The sequence below is a fragment of the Nicotiana tabacum genome, chromosome 8 (genome assembly GCF_000715075.1).
Source record: "Nicotiana tabacum cultivar K326 chromosome 8, ASM71507v2, whole genome shotgun sequence".
Taxonomy (NCBI): domain Eukaryota; kingdom Viridiplantae; phylum Streptophyta; class Magnoliopsida; order Solanales; family Solanaceae; genus Nicotiana; species Nicotiana tabacum.
Genome location: NC_134087.1, coordinates 43,485,510 through 43,503,860, shown reverse-complemented (window position 1 = coordinate 43,503,860; position 18,351 = coordinate 43,485,510). Strand labels below are relative to the sequence as shown.

At 37.2% G+C, this 18,351-nt stretch overlaps 1 protein-coding gene, 1 long non-coding RNA gene and 1 other non-coding gene across 6 annotated transcripts; 1 reads left to right on the top strand and 2 right to left on the bottom strand.

The window, feature by feature from the left end:
- Nucleotides 1–407: 407 nt before the first annotated feature.
- LOC107785430 (uncharacterized) lies at nt 408–1,299 on the bottom strand. The gene is made up of 2 exons (XR_012694503.1): nt 1,048–1,299; nt 408–740 (listed from the first exon to the last, which is right to left on the bottom strand). It is a non-coding gene; the product is annotated as an uncharacterized LOC107785430 (long non-coding RNA).
- A 2,399-nt stretch (nt 1,300–3,698) lies between these two features.
- LOC107785432 (uncharacterized) lies at nt 3,699–7,914 on the bottom strand. 4 transcript variants are annotated; one of them, XM_016606739.2, is made up of 6 exons: nt 7,707–7,912; nt 7,276–7,428; nt 5,578–5,834; nt 4,573–4,660; nt 4,202–4,268; nt 3,699–4,118 (listed from the first exon to the last, which is right to left on the bottom strand). In XM_016606739.2, exons 2-6 carry the CDS (start codon nt 7,329–7,331, stop codon nt 4,065–4,067), a joined length of 522 nt encoding a protein of 173 aa, XP_016462225.1. In that variant the 5' UTR covers nt 7,332–7,428; nt 7,707–7,912; the 3' UTR covers nt 3,699–4,064. The 4 variants fall into 4 exon arrangements, with proteins under 4 accessions (XP_016462225.1, XP_075075320.1, XP_075075319.1 ...); XM_075219219.1 differs by lacking the exon at nt 7,276–7,428 and having other exon boundaries at nt 7,707–7,914; XM_075219218.1 differs by lacking the exon at nt 7,276–7,428 and having other exon boundaries at nt 5,578–5,839; nt 7,707–7,913.
- Nucleotides 7,915–8,045: 131 nt separating this feature from the next.
- TRNAR-CCU (transfer RNA arginine (anticodon CCU)) lies at nt 8,046–8,118 on the top strand. Its single transcript has one exon. It is a non-coding gene; the product is annotated as a tRNA-Arg (tRNA).
- The last annotated feature ends 10,233 nt before the right edge of the window (nt 8,119–18,351 follow it).

Here is an 18,351-nt window from a genome sequence, read left to right as displayed (position 1 = left end):
CATCTCTATTATTTTGATGCAATCCTGTCAAAGAAAGGGATAAATACTATTCTAAAATTGCTTAGGTTTTCAATAATTGAGCACAATTTATGAAACTTATGTTTAATAAAAGATGTTCGCATAACCTAAGCAAGTACCCACTTGATGAGTACTAAATAGAGAAGAAGAAAAAAAGGAAAAAGAAAATTGTCAAAATCACCTTCCCTCTCTTTTTCTTTTCCCTTGTCATCTGTCTAATTGTATGTTTTCAATTTTACTCCATAAAGGCAGCATCCATTCGGCCATGAAATAACAAGTCTCAACTCGCCTAACCATAGGCTACCACGTTAATATTCTGTAGATTCTACCTATAAACAGTTCATGGTTAGAAATGCAAGGTGATAGTAGGAATATACATAATATTAATATAGGTGAGAAAATGATTTTTTTATTCAAGATTGAACTCATCAAATTTAAATCATAAACCCTCCCAACAGCCATATTACTACATTACACGCGGACTTTTATTGGTTTGTAAAAATAAACAAAAAAAACTAATATTCAAAAAGAGGTTAAATTGATCAAGTAATCAACTCAAGGATGGAAAAGCTTATTTCCACATTTGCATTTCCATGCAAGTAAATAATAGCCGTAGTCTTGTTTGGCTTGATGAATGGGAGCTATTAGGGTAGGGGTGCAAGGTGTGCAATTCAAGCATTTTCCCTCGCACTTTGGTTGCTTTGATCCTACCTTCACTGCATCTGTCACGTTGAATACAGGTGAAAAATAGAAAGAAACTTTAGAAAATTAAACCATATGTCTACATGGAAAAATAGTTTTCATCCTTGATTTTTATTTAAGAGACGTTAAAAGGAAGGTAGCCCGGTGCATAAGGCATCCTGCGTTCACGCAAGGTCCGGAAAGGGCTGCACCACAAGGGATGTGATGTAGACAGCCTAACCTGACGCAAACATTAGTGGCTGCTTCCACGGCTCGAACGCGTGATATATAAAAGAGGGGTAAGTTAATAGAAGGTGTCATTTTGCTACACTAATACTACGTACTGACCTGTAATAGGTAGAAGAAAAAGAAGGGCAAAGATGATCAAGAATCCACCAACAATAAATACAAGGCTCAGCTCATGATCATAACTTGCACGCTTGCTGAATGAAGACATGATCATCTGTATTTTGCAGACTATTGAATCTTTAAATAAAGAAGAAGAAGAAGAAGAAACTGCCTCACCTTTTATTAGCAGCCTCATGCATATAAGGCTATCATTTTAATACATTGGGATAGTAGTACATGGCTGGTCTCGATCTGATGACATTTGTCTGTTAAATATAAAGCTCATTTCTGTGTCGCATATAATATATGCTAGTACTACTGGTTGTTCAGAAATTAAATTCTGTCCCTCTGTCGCACTGTGGGTATTTACGATTTAACCCTTATGGGTTTAACTTTTAAAGTTTTTAGCATTGAGTCCCTTAGAAGTTATGGGTTCATATTTACTGTTTTTTTAATTTTAATGAATTTTTACACATAAATTTTTACTCCGCGTCAAAAGTTATGAGTTCAGTTGAACCCGGTAATACTACACTACATCGACCACTGGTGGGTACGTCTTTAAATTATATACCGTGTAAAAATTCTTTGTAATATCATATTATTTTAAATAAAATTACTCATGAAAAGTGACATTAATTTGAAAAATAAGACATAACCATCCACAATAGACTAAATTGTACCGACAGTATAAAAATTTCAGACACTGACAGTGAACAATATTTAGTACGCTGACAGTGGATATAAATTAAATACGGTGATAATCCACAGTAACTAATCTTTTGTACGATTGACATGTAACCAAATTTAGTAGCTACTATTTTGTACGATGAAAACCAAGTTGATTTAGAGCGAAATGACAAAATTGTCCATGATTTAATGGTATTGAAGAAAAAAAACGTATATCGCTCGGGGCAGCTCAAACAAACTTTAATGTGAGGCCTAAATTTTTAAAAAAAAGTTATCATATGGAGTATAATTTATTTAAGGTCTATTTTTCTAGATTTTGAGATGCAAATGTTAATAATTTTAATAATCGGTTTCTTCTAATAATTCTTTCACTTGATAATATTGGGAAATGCCTATAAAAATATTTATTTATTTTTAAAAATGGGGCCGCAAAATTCGGGGCCTAAGGTTAGAGCCGGCCGAATAATAGCGGGCAAATACAAAATGGGGAGAGAGCTAAGCTACTAGATAAGTAGATATACAATTATACATTATGTGCACACTGCCAGAAATTATACATCAGATTACCTTTTTTAATTATTCCATTTACTTTATTATAACAAAAAGACATGAATACATAGGTTGCGTCATGGAAAAGAGAGGCCTGCAAAACTAGAGCTTGGTAAAAATGACACAGCCAAAGTCCACGAACGCAAGACATAAAGCCACACAAGTGCTAGAAGCAACGTTAAAATGATTCTAAGAGCCGGACATAACCAAACCATCACAAACAGAGATATTGAACATCGTGGAGACTCGGTACAACTAAAAGTAAACATGATATTGTGAAAGAAAGCTTCTCTTGTAGCACAATTTGCTAATCGATTTGCTGTGCAGCACTGGCTAAAATTGCAATCCCTGAATTGGTGATTACACACTCCAGCAATCAACAAGGGTTTGAAATTACTACCAAGGTTGCATAAGTAACATGTACGCAACAAGAGAGCAGATTCAGAATTTGAACTTTATGGGTTCAGATTCGCAATTCTACCATATCTCATCTAATTTAATATGTTCAAAATTTATTATTTATAAATATTTAATGATTTTTAGGCAAAAATACAGGGTATGAGCGAAAAGTGAACCCATAGCCTTTCCACTTGATACGCCCCTGTGACCGCAACCATCTATGATCAAAGATTCCAGAGTTTCCCCATGCGGCTCAGCTATGGCCGGAACTGATTTGTCCGTAACATTGACACGGCCGCTTAAATTCACCTCTACCAAACAGCTCAGAACAAGAGGGAGGGAACCCACTCAGCTCCAGATGAGTTAGTTTGGGATACAGTCTACCTACTAGGGAAATGATAGCATTCCCTACTCCAGGGCAGTTTCTAATAGCCAAAGATTGCAGTGAGTTTCAAGAAACCGCCAATGGACATCTATTGGTTGCGTCTTTCACGCCAAAGCAGTTCACCAGGAAAGAGCCTTCAGCTTTTTACCACAGTTCAAAAGTATACCAAAAAACCCAGCCTGGGTAAACCCGAGGCATTCCTCTAACTGAAGGTTCTCAAGTGAGACTGAAGCTTTGGCAAAAACAACCAATCCATTATTCCATTATCTGAAAGGACAGGAATAGAAATGTCGCTGATGTTTAGTACGTGGAGCTATACCTTCGTTAAAACATTGATGTTTGAATCTGTCAGCCAACGGTAGTAGATCGTCCTAAATGCACCTTTTTAAGGTGAAAAAGAAAGCTTAAGTTACTCTGAATTATGGAATCACCTGGACATTCTGTGCTGTCTCAATTTCCCCATATATACATTTCTCAACTTGCATCCTTATTTTCATCAGTTTGGATCATGAACTTGCATGTTTCTATATTAAAGAAGCATATGTTTAATCTTTAATCTTCTCCTAACTGCAAGAAAATGGAAAGCATTTCCAAAATAAGAAAGAAGAAAAAGATATTACATCAGAACTGAGGATGTACTCACAGGCCTCACTAGATGAAACAATAAAGAAATAATGAGGTACAAGCATCTATAAAAACACTTTATATTTATGAATAGAGATTCAATTCTCTACCCTTCAATGTATCTAAATCAGCCAACGCTCATTGTGCTTGACCTTTACCCTGACTAATATCTATAAATTAGCCGAAAAGGGACTTTTTTTTAGATGATAACATGTCGAAATGGGGGCACATTTGGTAACAAAAGTTGCGTTTTTCTTCTCAACACAGATGCTGTAATTACACATGGCTGTTTGAATTTGTTTTTGGATTCTGGCTTCTTCAAAACTTGCAAAACACAAATCCAGCCGGTTGAGAATGATGAATATGCAGCTGTTTAATCATAAAGCCCCTCTTGTTCCCAGACATCGACAAGAAAGTCTACCATTTCCTGATAATTAAAATGCAGAACAGTCAGCAACTAGCTATGAGGAATACGGAAACAAAAACTATTAAGCTAATTTGATTACTAACCGACAGAGGAATTGGTTGAGGGAAACGCTTATTGGTCCCTAGTAAAGTTTCGTAACTTGTATCAAAACTGCAATTTTATGATGGTAGAATAGACTTGTTAAAAATGTATATGTACTGTTAACTAATACAGTATAATGTGCAATAGTTGAAATTAGTAGCAGGATACCACTAATTCAAAACCAAATTGTTTCAGGATGAATAAGAGAACCCCTTGAAAATAGTTACCAGCAGAAACTACTAAACCTAAAGACTTGAAGTTTCAAATAATGGCCTGTAGGGGCCTAATTCATTTTCTTTCTTTCCTTTGTTATTTTTTCCTTTTAGTCAAAGGGTCTTCATGCTTAGACTTCCAAATTTGTGAAAACACATACCCTAATTTGGGTTCTCGAACTGAAGCACGCTTCTGTGATGTTTTACTTCCACACCACTGTTGCCTTGTTTGATTCCAAAGAAGTAGACCTGCTCCAGGCAATGTTTAATTCAGTGATACATAATGAAAATACAGAGAGTATCAGAGTATTAAACTTATTAAGCTGAGCAAAGATTAACGGAACAGCACAAGAACATGCTTTAGAAGCTTAGTTATGCTCTCTCCAGTCTATGCCTCAAATAATGGAATTTCTGCAAAGCCCACAAGTCCTTTTTTTTGGCCCATAAGTAAATTAGTCATTTCTAGAAAAATGAAAGCTAACTAAGATCCCCTCCCCCCTTTTAAAATTTTTAAAAAAAAAAACACACACACATTGAGCTAATTTCACGTGCATCAAGTGTTTATGACATTTTGGGTCAACCAATAGAAAAAAGGTGAAGAAATATGAACATTTGCAAGAAAACCCCAATACGAAGCCATTTTTTGGCCCATTCATTGAGGCAGCTTGAAGGAGCTTTGGAGCAACGATAAAATTGTCTCCGTGTGACCTATAGGTCACAATTCGAGCCGTGGAAGCAATCAATAATGCTTGCATTAGGGTAGGCTGTCCACATCACATCCCTAGGGGTGCGGCCCTTCCCCGGACCCTGTGTGAGTGCGAGATGCTTTGTGCATCGGGCTGCCCTTTCCATTGAGGCAGTTTGGCATGACAAAAAGAAATTGAAGCAGTTGGGGTCGCTAGGTGGGTCAAAGTTCAGGAGTTCCCCTTATTAGCAAGTCAAGTCAAGAAATGTACTATCAGATATTTTTTAACTTTTTCGGTAGCAATCCCATGAAAGTACCCTGCCAAGGGTTATCTACTCTTCCAAATTGTCGTCATGATTTTTGCCTCTGTATTTGCGTATAATAATGAGACGTCACTGATTCCCATGCAGGATTAGTCGCTACTGGTAAACAATTAGGGGAATTCGTATCAAAACAAAAGGAGATAAAAAGATGCACTTGCCATGATTTACAAATTCTGAAGTGTTGTTCGTGGTGCCAGAGTTACTGTGAGGATCAAGGGGTGGATTTGAAGTGCTAATTGATGTGATACTTCTCTGCGAAGGAAATGTGCTATTCTCCATCTCGCCCGCACTACTGCTCCAAAAGTCGTCTCTTAAATTAGCTTTCCTCAACCGTTGGCTTGGAACTTTCAGTCTCTTGGATGGCCTATCCGCTGAAACAACATGGGGAGATTTCATACAGCATCCAAGACAACTTCTGCTCTGTTGCAACCAGGTTTATAACCATTGAAATTGATTAGTGGAGCAAAAAACTTTGATAGCATAGCTCCAACTAAATTCAACATTCTAAGTTTGGAACCCATTTCAGAACTACCAAGTGCTCAGGGAAACATAAACTGTGTCAAAGCATGGCCCATGGCCCATGCATTGTTCTGCAACCTTTTAGAAAGGACACCTGATGTGCCGTGGCGACTACAGAAAGCAACTGACAATAGTTGATTCAGCTATAAATCCATGGACAACCTAGTAAGGCCCTAATAGGGCCATGTTACAGATGTAAGCTGCAGATGGGCATGAACAAACCATCGGCTATCATTAATCAAGTCACCAAAGAGTAGTGGCATACACAAATCAAAATACGGGAATCTATGGTCCCACAAACAGTCACAAACATTGAAACTTCAAAATCCAGGTATCAAGAACAACAAAGGATCTAAGAAAACTGATAACTAAATGCATTTACAAGCTACAAAGTTAATAGGAGTAGTTAATAAATTCTAGGTATTGATCTCAAAAGTGATTACTTATAGTTTCAGCACAAATTACTATCCTGCACCAAATATAAGACATCGGACAAAAGTAAACTCTTACATTACAAGAGCTCTGCATTATTTCTTCAACTTTTCCATCACCAAACCAATAAGGACTCGAAAATATTCTCCAAAATACCAAAACTATGAATCCATGAATAACACCTATTATACATGGCTAGATGAAAGCTTTTCACGCTGTAGCTCAACAAGACAATTTTTTTAATAAGTAGCTAAACAGAAAATTACATGCAGAATGCGTCCTTCAAGCAAGAAACACCTTATCATAACAGGCAAAGCATGAAAATAAAGGAACCAGCTCATTTCTGTTTTATGCACTTGCTTAGCCTCTAAGCAAGTAAAAGATTCCAAATCACCAAATAAAAGCCAAGAGCTGCAATTTACATAAGTTTGCTTAGCCCTGTCTCATTTTCTTTAATTTCAAGAATAACAAAACTTTCCCTTTTTCTTCCCAGAGTAAACAGATCATCCGCGCCTAAAGGCAAATCTAGGATTTTAATTCAATGAGAACATACTATATTCATTACTACCTTATGACTGTAGTTACAATCTTAGCAAAATATTCACATAAACTTTCACACACACCTCATATATATGGTTCAAGCTGAAGGCAATAGTATGGCCACATGTGCCATACTACTACATCCCTATCCGCAGAAGCAAATACAAAATAACAACTACTATTACTCCTCAATCCCAAACTCAAGTTGGGGTCGCACTTTGCTCCAATTAAGTTTATCTCAGGCCAATATTATACAGCAATAAAGATAGAAATAGAAAAAGAAGACAGAAAACATCCCCGAGTGGCGGAGTGTTCAATAAATTATAGTTCAGAAAGACACATAGGGAAAGAATCGAGTTACTCACCCCATGCAAGCCAAGATACGGGATATCCAAGATGCAACTGATCTACAAAGTTGCATTTACAAGCAATAATCCGGCAAAATAAACAAATAGGTTTTTCTCAAAGCTTATATCAACCTTTGGACCTCCAATAAGGAAAGAAAACACATCCCCTACCTGCAGTAGAAGCTCAAAATAAGCGCAAAAATCAAAACTTTCCCTAATCAAATCAGTTAAGGCCGACTATATGAATCCCTTGTATTCATTCTGCTCTATTCAGATATTGGATAAATCCTCTGTATCCTACACAACATATAAGTCTCTCAAACTGCCGACAATGCAGAAAACTAAAAAGCAACAAAAAGTTGTCTTTTTTTTCTTCTTCTTTTTATTACTATTAAGTCATGTTAATTTCTTTTGAAATAAAGAAGGAAGGGAATTTTTGGAATTCAAACCTGTGGAAAATTGCCAAACAGGTTATGGGATGTGATTTTCTTGCCCGTTCTGCAAGTCTTGATCTTTGGGTCAATAAATAAACGCTGAAAAACGAAAGAAAAGTGAAATTCTCGATGGGTTTTTTCTCCTCCCTCTATTTCTCTGTCCCTTGTGTCCTTGATTTGTAGATATATTAATTGTCAGTCAAAAATTGGAGACACGGAAACAGTGAAGAAAAGGAACAGTCGTGCTGAGCTGCTGGTGTGGCCAATGGTGCCGGGTAAAGGTATGGGTTGTGGGCCTGGTGGTCTTTTTCTAATAAATTAGAATATAATTTTCTAGCTTTGTGAGAACACAAAGCGCCTGTAGCTCAGTGGATAGAGCGTCTGTTTCCTAAGCAGAAAGTCGTAGGTTCGACCCCTATCTGGCGCATCCGTTGGTTTTATATCCTTTTTCTCCAATTGCTTTTCGGTTAACCAACTAATTGGACCAAGTGTTACATACAACCCCTAAGACTCCCTTTTACGCCTAGGTATCACATACACCTAGGCACTGACTTTAAAACTCGTCACTAAGGCCTAAGACTTATTTACTTATATATCCAGCATCTCTCTCATTTTTTTCTCGATGTAGAATTAGCCTAAGAATATCACATGCATCCCCCTTACGATTAGAGTGTCACAAAATCATAGCCGAAAAATTAGGGTGTCACAAAATCATAGCCGAAAAATGTCTTATCTTTCTCAAATTGTTTAAGCAAAGACAATGTTGGATACGAATATAGTTTATCAAATTGTTATTCAGGCTAGTCTCAAACATTCAGGCTACTCATCTTTCTCAAATTGTTTAAGCAAAGACAATGTTGGATACGAATATAGTTTATCAGATTGTTATTCACGATAGTTTATTTGAGGTTGTGTTACATACAACCCCTAAGGTGTCAAATACACCTCCCTTTTACGCCTAGGTATCACATACACCTAGGCACGCATGACTTTAAAACTCGTCACTAAGGCCGAAGACTTATTTACTTATATATCCAGCATCTCTCCCATATTTTCTCGATGTAGAATTCGCCTAGGATATCACATACATCTCCCTTACGATTAGGGTGTCACAAAATCATAGCCAAAAAATGCCTCATCTTTCTCAAATTGTTTAAGCAAAGACAATGTTGGATACGAATATAGTTTATCAGATTGTTATTCAGGCTAGTCTCAAACATTCAGGCTACTCATCTTTCTCAAATTGTTTAAGCAAAGACAATGTTGGATACGAATATAGTTTATCAGATTGTTATTCAGGATAGTCTCAAACATTCAGGCTAGGGGTGTTACATACAACCCCTAGGGTGTCACATACACCTCCCTTTTACGCCTAGGTATCACATACACCTAGGCACGCATGACTTTAAAACTCGTCACTAAAGCCTAAGACCTATTTACTTATATATCCAGCATCTCTCCCGTATTTTCTCGATGTAGAATTCGCCTAGGATATCACATATATACCCTTTACGATTATGGTGTCACAAAATCATAGCCGAAAAATGCCTCATCTTTCTCAAATTGTTTAAGCAAAGACAATGTTGGATACGAATATAGTTTATCAGATTGTTATTCAGGCTAGTGTCAAACATTTTTCATGAAGATCTTATATTCGAAGCTTAAGAAAGTTATCTCCTTGAATACTTTGATGTTTATGCTTAATTAATCTTTTATTTTTCACAGCATATGCTGGTTATCCAAAACATATAAGTCCATTTGTCTCCATATCGAGAGTGCTACTCCTAGTAAGCCCATCACCTTTTATTATATGGTGAATGATCGAATCACACCTATATAGTAATATTTTTGTCCATATTGTCCTTTTCCTCCCTTAAATATAATAAAAATCGTTGGAAAAAACAAATGAAACTGCACCGAGTTTTTGGCCTAAAACATCCCTCAACAATACATCAAATTTAAACAAAATCCTTGTGCTACACAATAAACAGAAAAAATATCCCTAAAATATTTCTAAAGATGGCAAGAATCGTCCATTTGTTATTCTTTGTTAAGAAATTAACGACTTAAACCAAAAAATGTGCCACTCACATGACTTCCCCGCTAATTCTCATATTATGTCCTCTCCCTGACCATCTTCATCCTCTAGCGAAAAATATAGCTCCATTAACTAATTCAAAGTGGCACTCACATGATTATGAAAGTCACAAGGACTTAATCTCAAACGTTATGTAATTACATGCATAGTAAAGGAGTATAAATTTATTTTTATAAATCTTTTTAATCCAAAGACACATCTAGCATACAATGAACCTTTTCAAACTCACTGCTCGTTTTCTTCTTCTTGACTTCAAGTTGCTTCACAATCACTGCATCACCAAAAGATGTATAACCCAAAAGGAGGATGTATCGGTGAAGTGTATTAATGTGATCTCAGTACGTGGCATTAAGGAAGCAACTGAAGCTAAGTAGCCTTATATTTAGGAAGTAGTTATTTCTATTTAAGATAGTGGAGTTAGTTGTAGATATCCACTTAGTTTGTTTGTGTTTCTATTATCCCCACATTTATTCACTTCCTAAAGGTTAGGTAGAAGTTATTGAGACTTTGTTTTATTTAAACTATCAGTAATATCATTTGTAGGAAGACTTTTAAGCTCCATAAATTTTATTTTTAGACTTTGTAAGTTTTACTGATTTAATTTTATTAGTGGTATCAGAGCCAGTTGACTACCACGATTTGTTTCCTCATCTCAATTCTAGAAATTCCAAAATGCGTGACCTACCAACAACCATTCCAGTTCTTAAAGGAGACAACTATCCTTTTTGGTTTATCAAGATGAAGACAATGCTTGGATCCTACGACTTGTGGGAGGTAGTTCAGAATGGTTACGCCACTTATGAAGAGGCAGATAGACTAACAGAAACTCAACGTACATAGCTGAAGGAGAAGATAAAAAAAGATGAAAAGCCTTGTCAATGATTCAACAATGCGTAAATGACAGTATGTTCCCTCGAATCATGGGTGCAAAGACATCCAAGGAAGCATGGAACATGTTGCAAAAGGAGTTCCAAGGATCGAACCAAGCCATTGTTGTCAAAGTTCAACCCTTGAGATGAGATTTTGAAAATCTCACAATGAAGAACACAGAGAAGTTTGTTGATTTTCCAGTCATGCCCAGACCATTGTGAACCAACGTAGGGCATATAAGTTGTCGAAAATTTTTTAAGAGATTTACTGGCAAAATTTGACTTAGTTATGACAGCAATTGAAGAGTCAAAAGATCCAAGTGAATATTCAAATCATGACTTAATGGGATCACTTTTATCCCATGAGCATAGATTGAAAAAGTTTGAAGGCCAAAGCAGTATGGAACAAGCATTTCAAATGAGGTTGAATGTTAATGGACGAGAAAAAGGTGTTGCAAGCAACCGAGGAAAGGAAAGAGGATCTCGTGGTAGAGGAAGAGGACATGGACAATCCTATCATAAGCAAAGTGAACAGAAAATAGAGTATCTTGAATGCAATTTCTGCAAAAAGAAGAATCATGCAGAAGAAGACTGGTGGTTCAAAGAAGAGCGCCAATGTTACAAATGTCATAAGTATGGACATTTGACGAAAAATTGTAGAGAGAAGGGAGATGTAGCAAACTTCCAAGAAGAAACAAGTGAAATAAAAGAAGAAAATCTTTTTTACTTGCTTCACAGGAACTATAGAAGCAACACAGGATGTGTGGCATCTTGACAATGGATGCAACAACCACATAACTGGCAACAAGCAGTTGTTTCATGAGCTAGATGAAAGAAAGAAGACGGTGATTACGCTAGGATATAACATCACAATCATTCCCATTGGCATCGACATTATCAAAGTGGAGATTCCTAAAGGACGACAAAATCTACTAAGCTTGGGACAAATGATGCAATCTGGTTATAACATACTTTTTGAAGGAGGAGTTTGTCAAATTTTTAACAAATTTGGCAGCAGAATGTTTAGTTGCTCGATGACATCGAACAAGATATTTCCAATGAGTTTTATGACTTTAAGTTCCTATTTTTATATTTCTGCTACAAAAAAATCAACATTATAACATAAGAGATTTTTTCATTTAAACTATGATGAGTTGAAGCATATGAGTGATATCAAAGCTATTGAAGGATTGCCTAGTTTCACACCAAGAACCAGATTATGTGAAGCCTGCATTGCTGGAAAGCAACGTCGGGAGAAGTTTGAGAAAGGAAAATCACTTAGAGTAACAAGAGCTCTCGCTTTGGTTCACGCAGATTTATGTGGACCAATGTACATAGAGTCTCTTAATGGAAGCATGTATTTTCTTTTACTCATTGATGATTTCTCAATGATGCAATGGGTATATTTTCTTTACAAAAAGTAAAGCGTATGAGATGTTCAGAAAGTTCAAGCTAGAATTAGAAAATCAGATGGGGCTCCAAATACAGGCATTAAGGACAGATCAAGGAGAAGAGTTCCTTTCAATAGAGTTCGGAAATTCTTGCTTGGAGCATAGAATTAAAAGATAGTATGCTGTGAGATACACACTACAACAAAATGGTATGGTGAAACCTAAACATTAAACCTTTGTCGAAGCAGCCAGGAGTTTAGTCAACCAAGCAAAATTGCCAAAAGGGTTTTGGGCTAAAGCTGTAGCAACAACGGTGTACGATTTCAATAGAACGACATCAACAACAAATAGAGAAAAGACGCCATATGAACTCTGGTATGGAAAAGCTCCCAAAATTGATCATCTCAAAGTTTTTGGTTCTATTTCTTATGCTTGTGTTCCCACTGAGCTTCGAAGAAAATTTGATGATAAAAGTATTAAATGCATTTTTGTTGGATATGCAAAAATTGCAAAATCTTACAAGTTATATGATCCCATAAGCAAGAGAACTGTTATTAATAGACGTTAGAATATAAGGGTCCACCAAACTCTATATAGAACCAGATTCTCTATCAGATTTAACAGTACACGCACACACACAACAGTAAATAAATGAGAAGAGGAATTTTACGTGGAAAATTTCCAGCTCAACGGGATTAAAAACCACGACCTACTCTTGTAGGATTTCAACTTCACTACTGAGCAACTTTTAGATTGCAACCTATGCAACCTAGGAATTAACCTCTTAATCCTTATTAACTTGTAATACTCTATTACAAGCCACTTTGTAATAACTCTATTACAAAGACTTTACAACATGGATAACTTTAGCCAAGACTCAAACACTCAGTTTTAAGGTTTACAAAGGGGTTCCTATAGAATATTTCTAAACAAGCTAGATAGGAATTACAATTGAAGAACTATGACAAAGTTACAACTCAACAAAGGACATATAATGACTTGATATAGGAACTGGTCCATAGTTGATTTGTTCTTTGTTCTTGAAGCACTTGAAACTTTCTTGTTGGATAGTCACGTGAATGAGCTTATGAAAAGTTCAAGTAAATATGTTTTACCTTCCTTGATTATATATATATATATATATATATATATATATATATATATATATATATATATATATATATGACACCACTTACAATAATGCAAGCAAGGTAGGTAAAAATTCTTCCCTGAAAAGTTGACTGCAGCACTGTTCATGCACTGTAGTGTGTGCAGGCAGCAACTTTCCAGCTGGAGAATCATAACATAAAGTTGTAGAGTTGAATCATAACCTATGTTGAATCCCAACCTAGAACCTTGAGATCCTAAGGTCTTGTGAATGTGTAACAGGTTCCTTATCTGGTTCTGGATAGTAAGTTTATTAGATCATCAAAATATAAAGCAAAGTACTTATGAACAAAGTACTTGTAACCTATCAATTTCCCCCTTTTTGATGACGACAAACTCATAATTGAAAATCCCAGAAATAACCACATAGAACCAGACTGTAAACCAGAAGGATCTTAAGTTTCTCCTTGAAACTTTGCATTCTCCCTTAATCAGTACCTGAACCTCTATGAGTTCCCCCGAATGAGTTCCCCCTGAATCTGTATTTGTCCCCCTTCAGATTATTATTCGTTTATGCTCTTTATTATTAAATTAATCTTTCCCCTTTTGGAAACATAAAAATCATATAACAAGTAAGTATTATAAAGAAGTCTAGCATAGTTAACTCATGCCACGTGTGTGCACACAACATGATAGAAAACAAAAACAAAAGAGCAGCAATATAAACAACAAAAAGGAAATTACTTCCATTAACCAGATTTGGACTTTTACAGGCGGGAGCAGAATCATTGTTATCATCCATAGTTTAAAACTAACAAAAAATAATTGCCACAAATAAAGAAAAACATCACCAAAAACAACTTAAGAAGATGGACACTGGAAACTAGACACTGAGGGGACATTCTTTAGGGGACACTGGAGGAAGGGGGCTTGGAAGAGGCAGCAAGGGTTTGGAGGACAAGATCCATGCGAGCATTCGCGGATATTTGCTTATTGAGTAGTCTTTCTTTTAGGTCCTCCACTTGTTTCCTGAGTTCAACATTTTCCTTTGTTAGGCGTGCAACTTCTGAGCTATGAGAACTATTAGAACCATGTGCCTCTTGTAACTGACTGAGCTGACTCTCAAGAATTGCGTTCCTAGCCTTCAACTTCCGGATCTCCTTTGTGGTATTGTTCTGAGCATTTATCAGTTGAGAGATAGTGGAAGTGCTTCCAACTCCTCCGACCTTGTCAATGCACTCACACTCCTCAAGAGTAGTTTCTAAAAAGGATTGCTTTTTAGTGCCCCATTTTTCCGTCCCAGAGGTACTTTGAAGAACTCAAAGACCTTTGTGATAAGAAAACCATAAGGTAGTCCAGAATTCCCATCCTTAAGGTTTTTTACCTCCTGCATATACTCAATCATTATGGTAGGCAAATTGATGGAGGTAAAATTACCAAGGCTTCCATAAGGAACATGTCAGCTTTGGATGCAACAGATCTTCTCTCAGTACAGGGAAGCAATACTTTGTTAACCATGCAACTGATATGATGGAAGGAGTGCCTTCTTATGCACTTGTTCCCCATGTTGTATTGCCTTGTCCTTAACAGTGGTATTTCTGAAGTTTGATGTGCAGGAACCCTGAGCAGACGACAGTCCTTCGGTAGGAACACCTAGAATTGACCCCAATAAGGCAGAGTCCATTTATGTCCACCCCATTTATCAACAAACAGATTTGATCACCCTCTATTGTGAAGAGGTTGGTATAGAAACTCCGTACCTCCTCCTCATACACTTTAGGAACCTCATTTATAAACAAATTTGTCCATTGTTGAGAATCACAAATGTCCACTAATTGTCTCATCCTAGCAAGTTCTAGAATGTCAGAGACAAATGTGCGGCCCCACAGTACTTTCTGATTTCTCAACTTCCTTTTCTCAAAACTTAGAGGCTCACTAACTTTTGCTTTCTTGGTGTAACCAGGTTCCTCATCATCATCCATTTTTCTTTTTACTGACTTGCGAACAGACTTTTCCTTCTCCACTGACTTTTTCTGCATAAGTTCGCCAGATTTTTCCACTTCTTCATCATCAGACTTGTCACCACTCTCTTTTAGTGTCTTGTCACCAGAATTTTCACCAACTTTTCACAGGAAGCAGCATTAGCACTCTTGGAAGGACCTTCAGCATTTGTAAAAGTGTGCCTTATAGATTGAGAGTGAGAGTGCTTCTACTTCGAGAACTTGTGGGTTAAGGAACTAGGTTCCTCTTCAGCTTCCTCATCCACATTTACCACAAGGACGACTTTTTCATGCACAACTTTTCCATCCTTTACCAGCCTTCTCTTTCTCTTGCTCCTTTGACTCTTCTTGAGAGTAGACTCCATAGCCTCCTTTTGCTGCAACCGAGTAATGGGTCGCTTAGGGGTTGACTCTGGAGCTGCAACTGGCTTACTCCTAGCCTTGATAAAACTAACATATGCCAAATCATCTATGTATTCTTCACTATTAGAATTTCTCTTAGGCACCACCATATTCAGAGGCTCATCATAGAAGTGGGGAGAAGGAGCAGGATGAACACTACCCTAGGGAGATGACCCTTGACTTGGATCCTCCGTGGAGGGATTAGGTTCATCACTTGGGACCCAGTAGTGTCATCTTGAGTAGATTGTTCAAAAAGAAAACGAGTGCTCCCCAATCTTCTGTGGGCTGAGGCTCTTCCCCCTAAACTCAGACACTCATCCACCTTCCTCTACAACAACCCCTTCTGAAGCAATGGAAATCATATTTTCTATACCTTCTCTTTCTTGTGGTTTCATGGAAATTTCAGCAGAGGGAAGAGTGATACCTGTAGAATCGCGGACCGTCATGGTTGTCTCAATCTCCTCTTGACTAATCACTGGTTCTTCACTCGAGTGCCCAAACATGGTGAGAGTTGATAATTCCTGAACAAGGTTCCCTTATTTACCCTGTCCACCCTTTTTACTCTGTTTGACTGGTGAGACTGGAGGAGGACAAACATTCTCAAACTTGATCAGATAAGAAACAGAATCGGAGTGGGTAGTAGAAGGAGTTGAGTGTGGATGAGACTCTGATTTAAGGTTTGGACTAGTGATTGTGTTGGGTCAGGAGTTCACCGGTAGAATGCTGACTGGTGAGGACTCAATCACAGTATTGTCAGGCACACTGGAGGTTGCTTGATTTTTAGACATGGTAAGCTTGTACTCGAAGGATTGTGGATTTGAGAAGAGAGAAGACAAAGAAGAGATTTTGAATTTGGAAGAGAATGGTTGTGATGTTGATTTATTTATGATGAGAGATCGGTTCTGAAATAGCGACAACCTTTGGCTTGTGGAGTTGTATCGTTCAGAAAAAGGTGTGACACTTTGGATGAAAAGACATAACTTAAAGAGACTGTCACGTTGATGATGAACCCTTTTTTCAACATATACTGCAGCATCCGCTTCTGTAGTCATCATGCGTGTCTACCTGTAATGGTATAGAGGTGAGTTAGACTTAGCCAGAAAATACTTTAGCTACTTTTACCTGACTATGACTTTCATAACCAATCACGAGGAACTAGGTTTTTAGTTGGTTTTTATCATCTCTAGTGCAAGATGATTTTTCTCGGAATATTTTCTTTCCAGGGCTTTGGTGAAGATGTTTGCAACTTGATATTCAGCAATCAATGTATTTGACCTTCTTGAGTTGGACTTAACTTCTTTCAATTTGCTTCTTGGTCCACAGCATTTGAGCACAATAGGAGGTTGATGATACATATTGTGTTTCAGCTGTTGAGAGTGCCATTGAACTTTGCTTCCTTGAGCCTCATGAGACAAGATAGGAACCCGGAGAATGTCCCATTTCAGGCGAGCTTTTCCTATCCATTACTTGAAGGATAGTAGAGAACCAGGTCCTGTGTTCCTCTAAGATATCTCAAAATTGTTACACCAGCCTTCAGATGAGACTCTTTTGGATTTGGTTAAAACCTTGCACAGAACCCAACTCTGAGCACGATGTTTGGTCTACTTGTAGTGAGATACAGGAGTGATTCAGTAATGTCTCTATGTATGGTTTGATTTAGAGGAGAATCAGGCTCGTTCATGTCTAGGCGTGTAGTTGTGACAATGAGAGTGTTGATGACTTGTGATGCTTCTATGTCAAACCCTTTTTGACAACTCAATTTTCAGTTTCAGTTGTTGTAGTTATGGAACCAGGTTCCTTACTGGAATCAATGAGTGTTCTCTATTTTGATTAGTATTTCTGTTCTCTCTTGAGATGAGTACATTAGGAGGATTTCTCCATCTCTTTTAGCATCGAATTTTCAAAGCCAATACTTCCTATTATTGAGAGCATAACAATTGTACCAGAATTTCCTCAAATGAGTCAGCAACTTTGGTCAATATGTTTGCGATCCCTCTATCAAATAATATTGATTGTGCCCAATCTTCAAGATTCATGTTCTTCTTTTCACAACTCCATTTTCTATGGTGTTCTTGGAGCTAAGAGGTTGAATAATTCTTCTTTAAATACATAATTCTTCCATTCTGGCATTATCCAAACTTATTTCATGATTTGATCTGATGTAAACCACATTTATTTCTATCTATACTTAGATCTTCTTGACAAAAGCTACAATTACTTAAAAGATCTCATTCTTGGTTCTGATGAACAAAGTCCAAGTGAACTTGGAGTAGTCATTCACTGTCAATAGATATTTTTTCTTTTTTTCCTGTTAGGCTCTCTCATTGCTCCACACAAATTCATATGAGGAAGATCAAGCGGCCTTGAGGTGTTGATTGCCCCTTTTTGGTCTTAAATGGAGATCTGACATACTTTCTGTTTGCACAGGCATTGCACACTTTGTGTTCCTTGATACTCAGCTTGGTCAGATCACGAACCAGGTCCTTCAGGGCCAGTTTATTCAGTGATGAAACACTTGCATATCCCGGCCTCCTGGCCCATAGTTTAGCATTGTTTTCAATAGCTCTCAACCAACTTACATCACCGCTCTGCAGAGGCTCAAAGCCATCAACATAAGTATTCGTATATCTTTTGGCTACAACATCACCTCACCAGTCATAGGATTTGAGATTGCGCATATCCTGGACAAAAATTTTACTTTATTTCCCTTGACACATATCTTCAAATTCCTAAAGTGTACCCCTTTTAGCTATTTTCAAAAGGGTACACTCTCTCCTTGCATGGCTTTTAGTG

Excerpts from the sequence above, each read along its gene's own strand:
- LOC107785432 (XM_016606739.2), bottom strand. The coding sequence starts at position 7,331 with ATGCAACTTTGTAGATCAGTTGCATCTTGGATATCCCGTATCTTGGCT. Across the intron at positions 5,835-7,275 it reads CGTATCTTGGCTTGCATGGG|AAGTTGTCTTGGATGCTGTA; the intron begins GTGAGTAACTCG and ends GCAACAGAGCAG. Across the intron at positions 4,269-4,572 it reads GTTCGAGAACCCAAATTAGG|TTTTGATACAAGTTACGAAA; the intron begins GTATGTGTTTTC and ends ATAAAATTGCAG.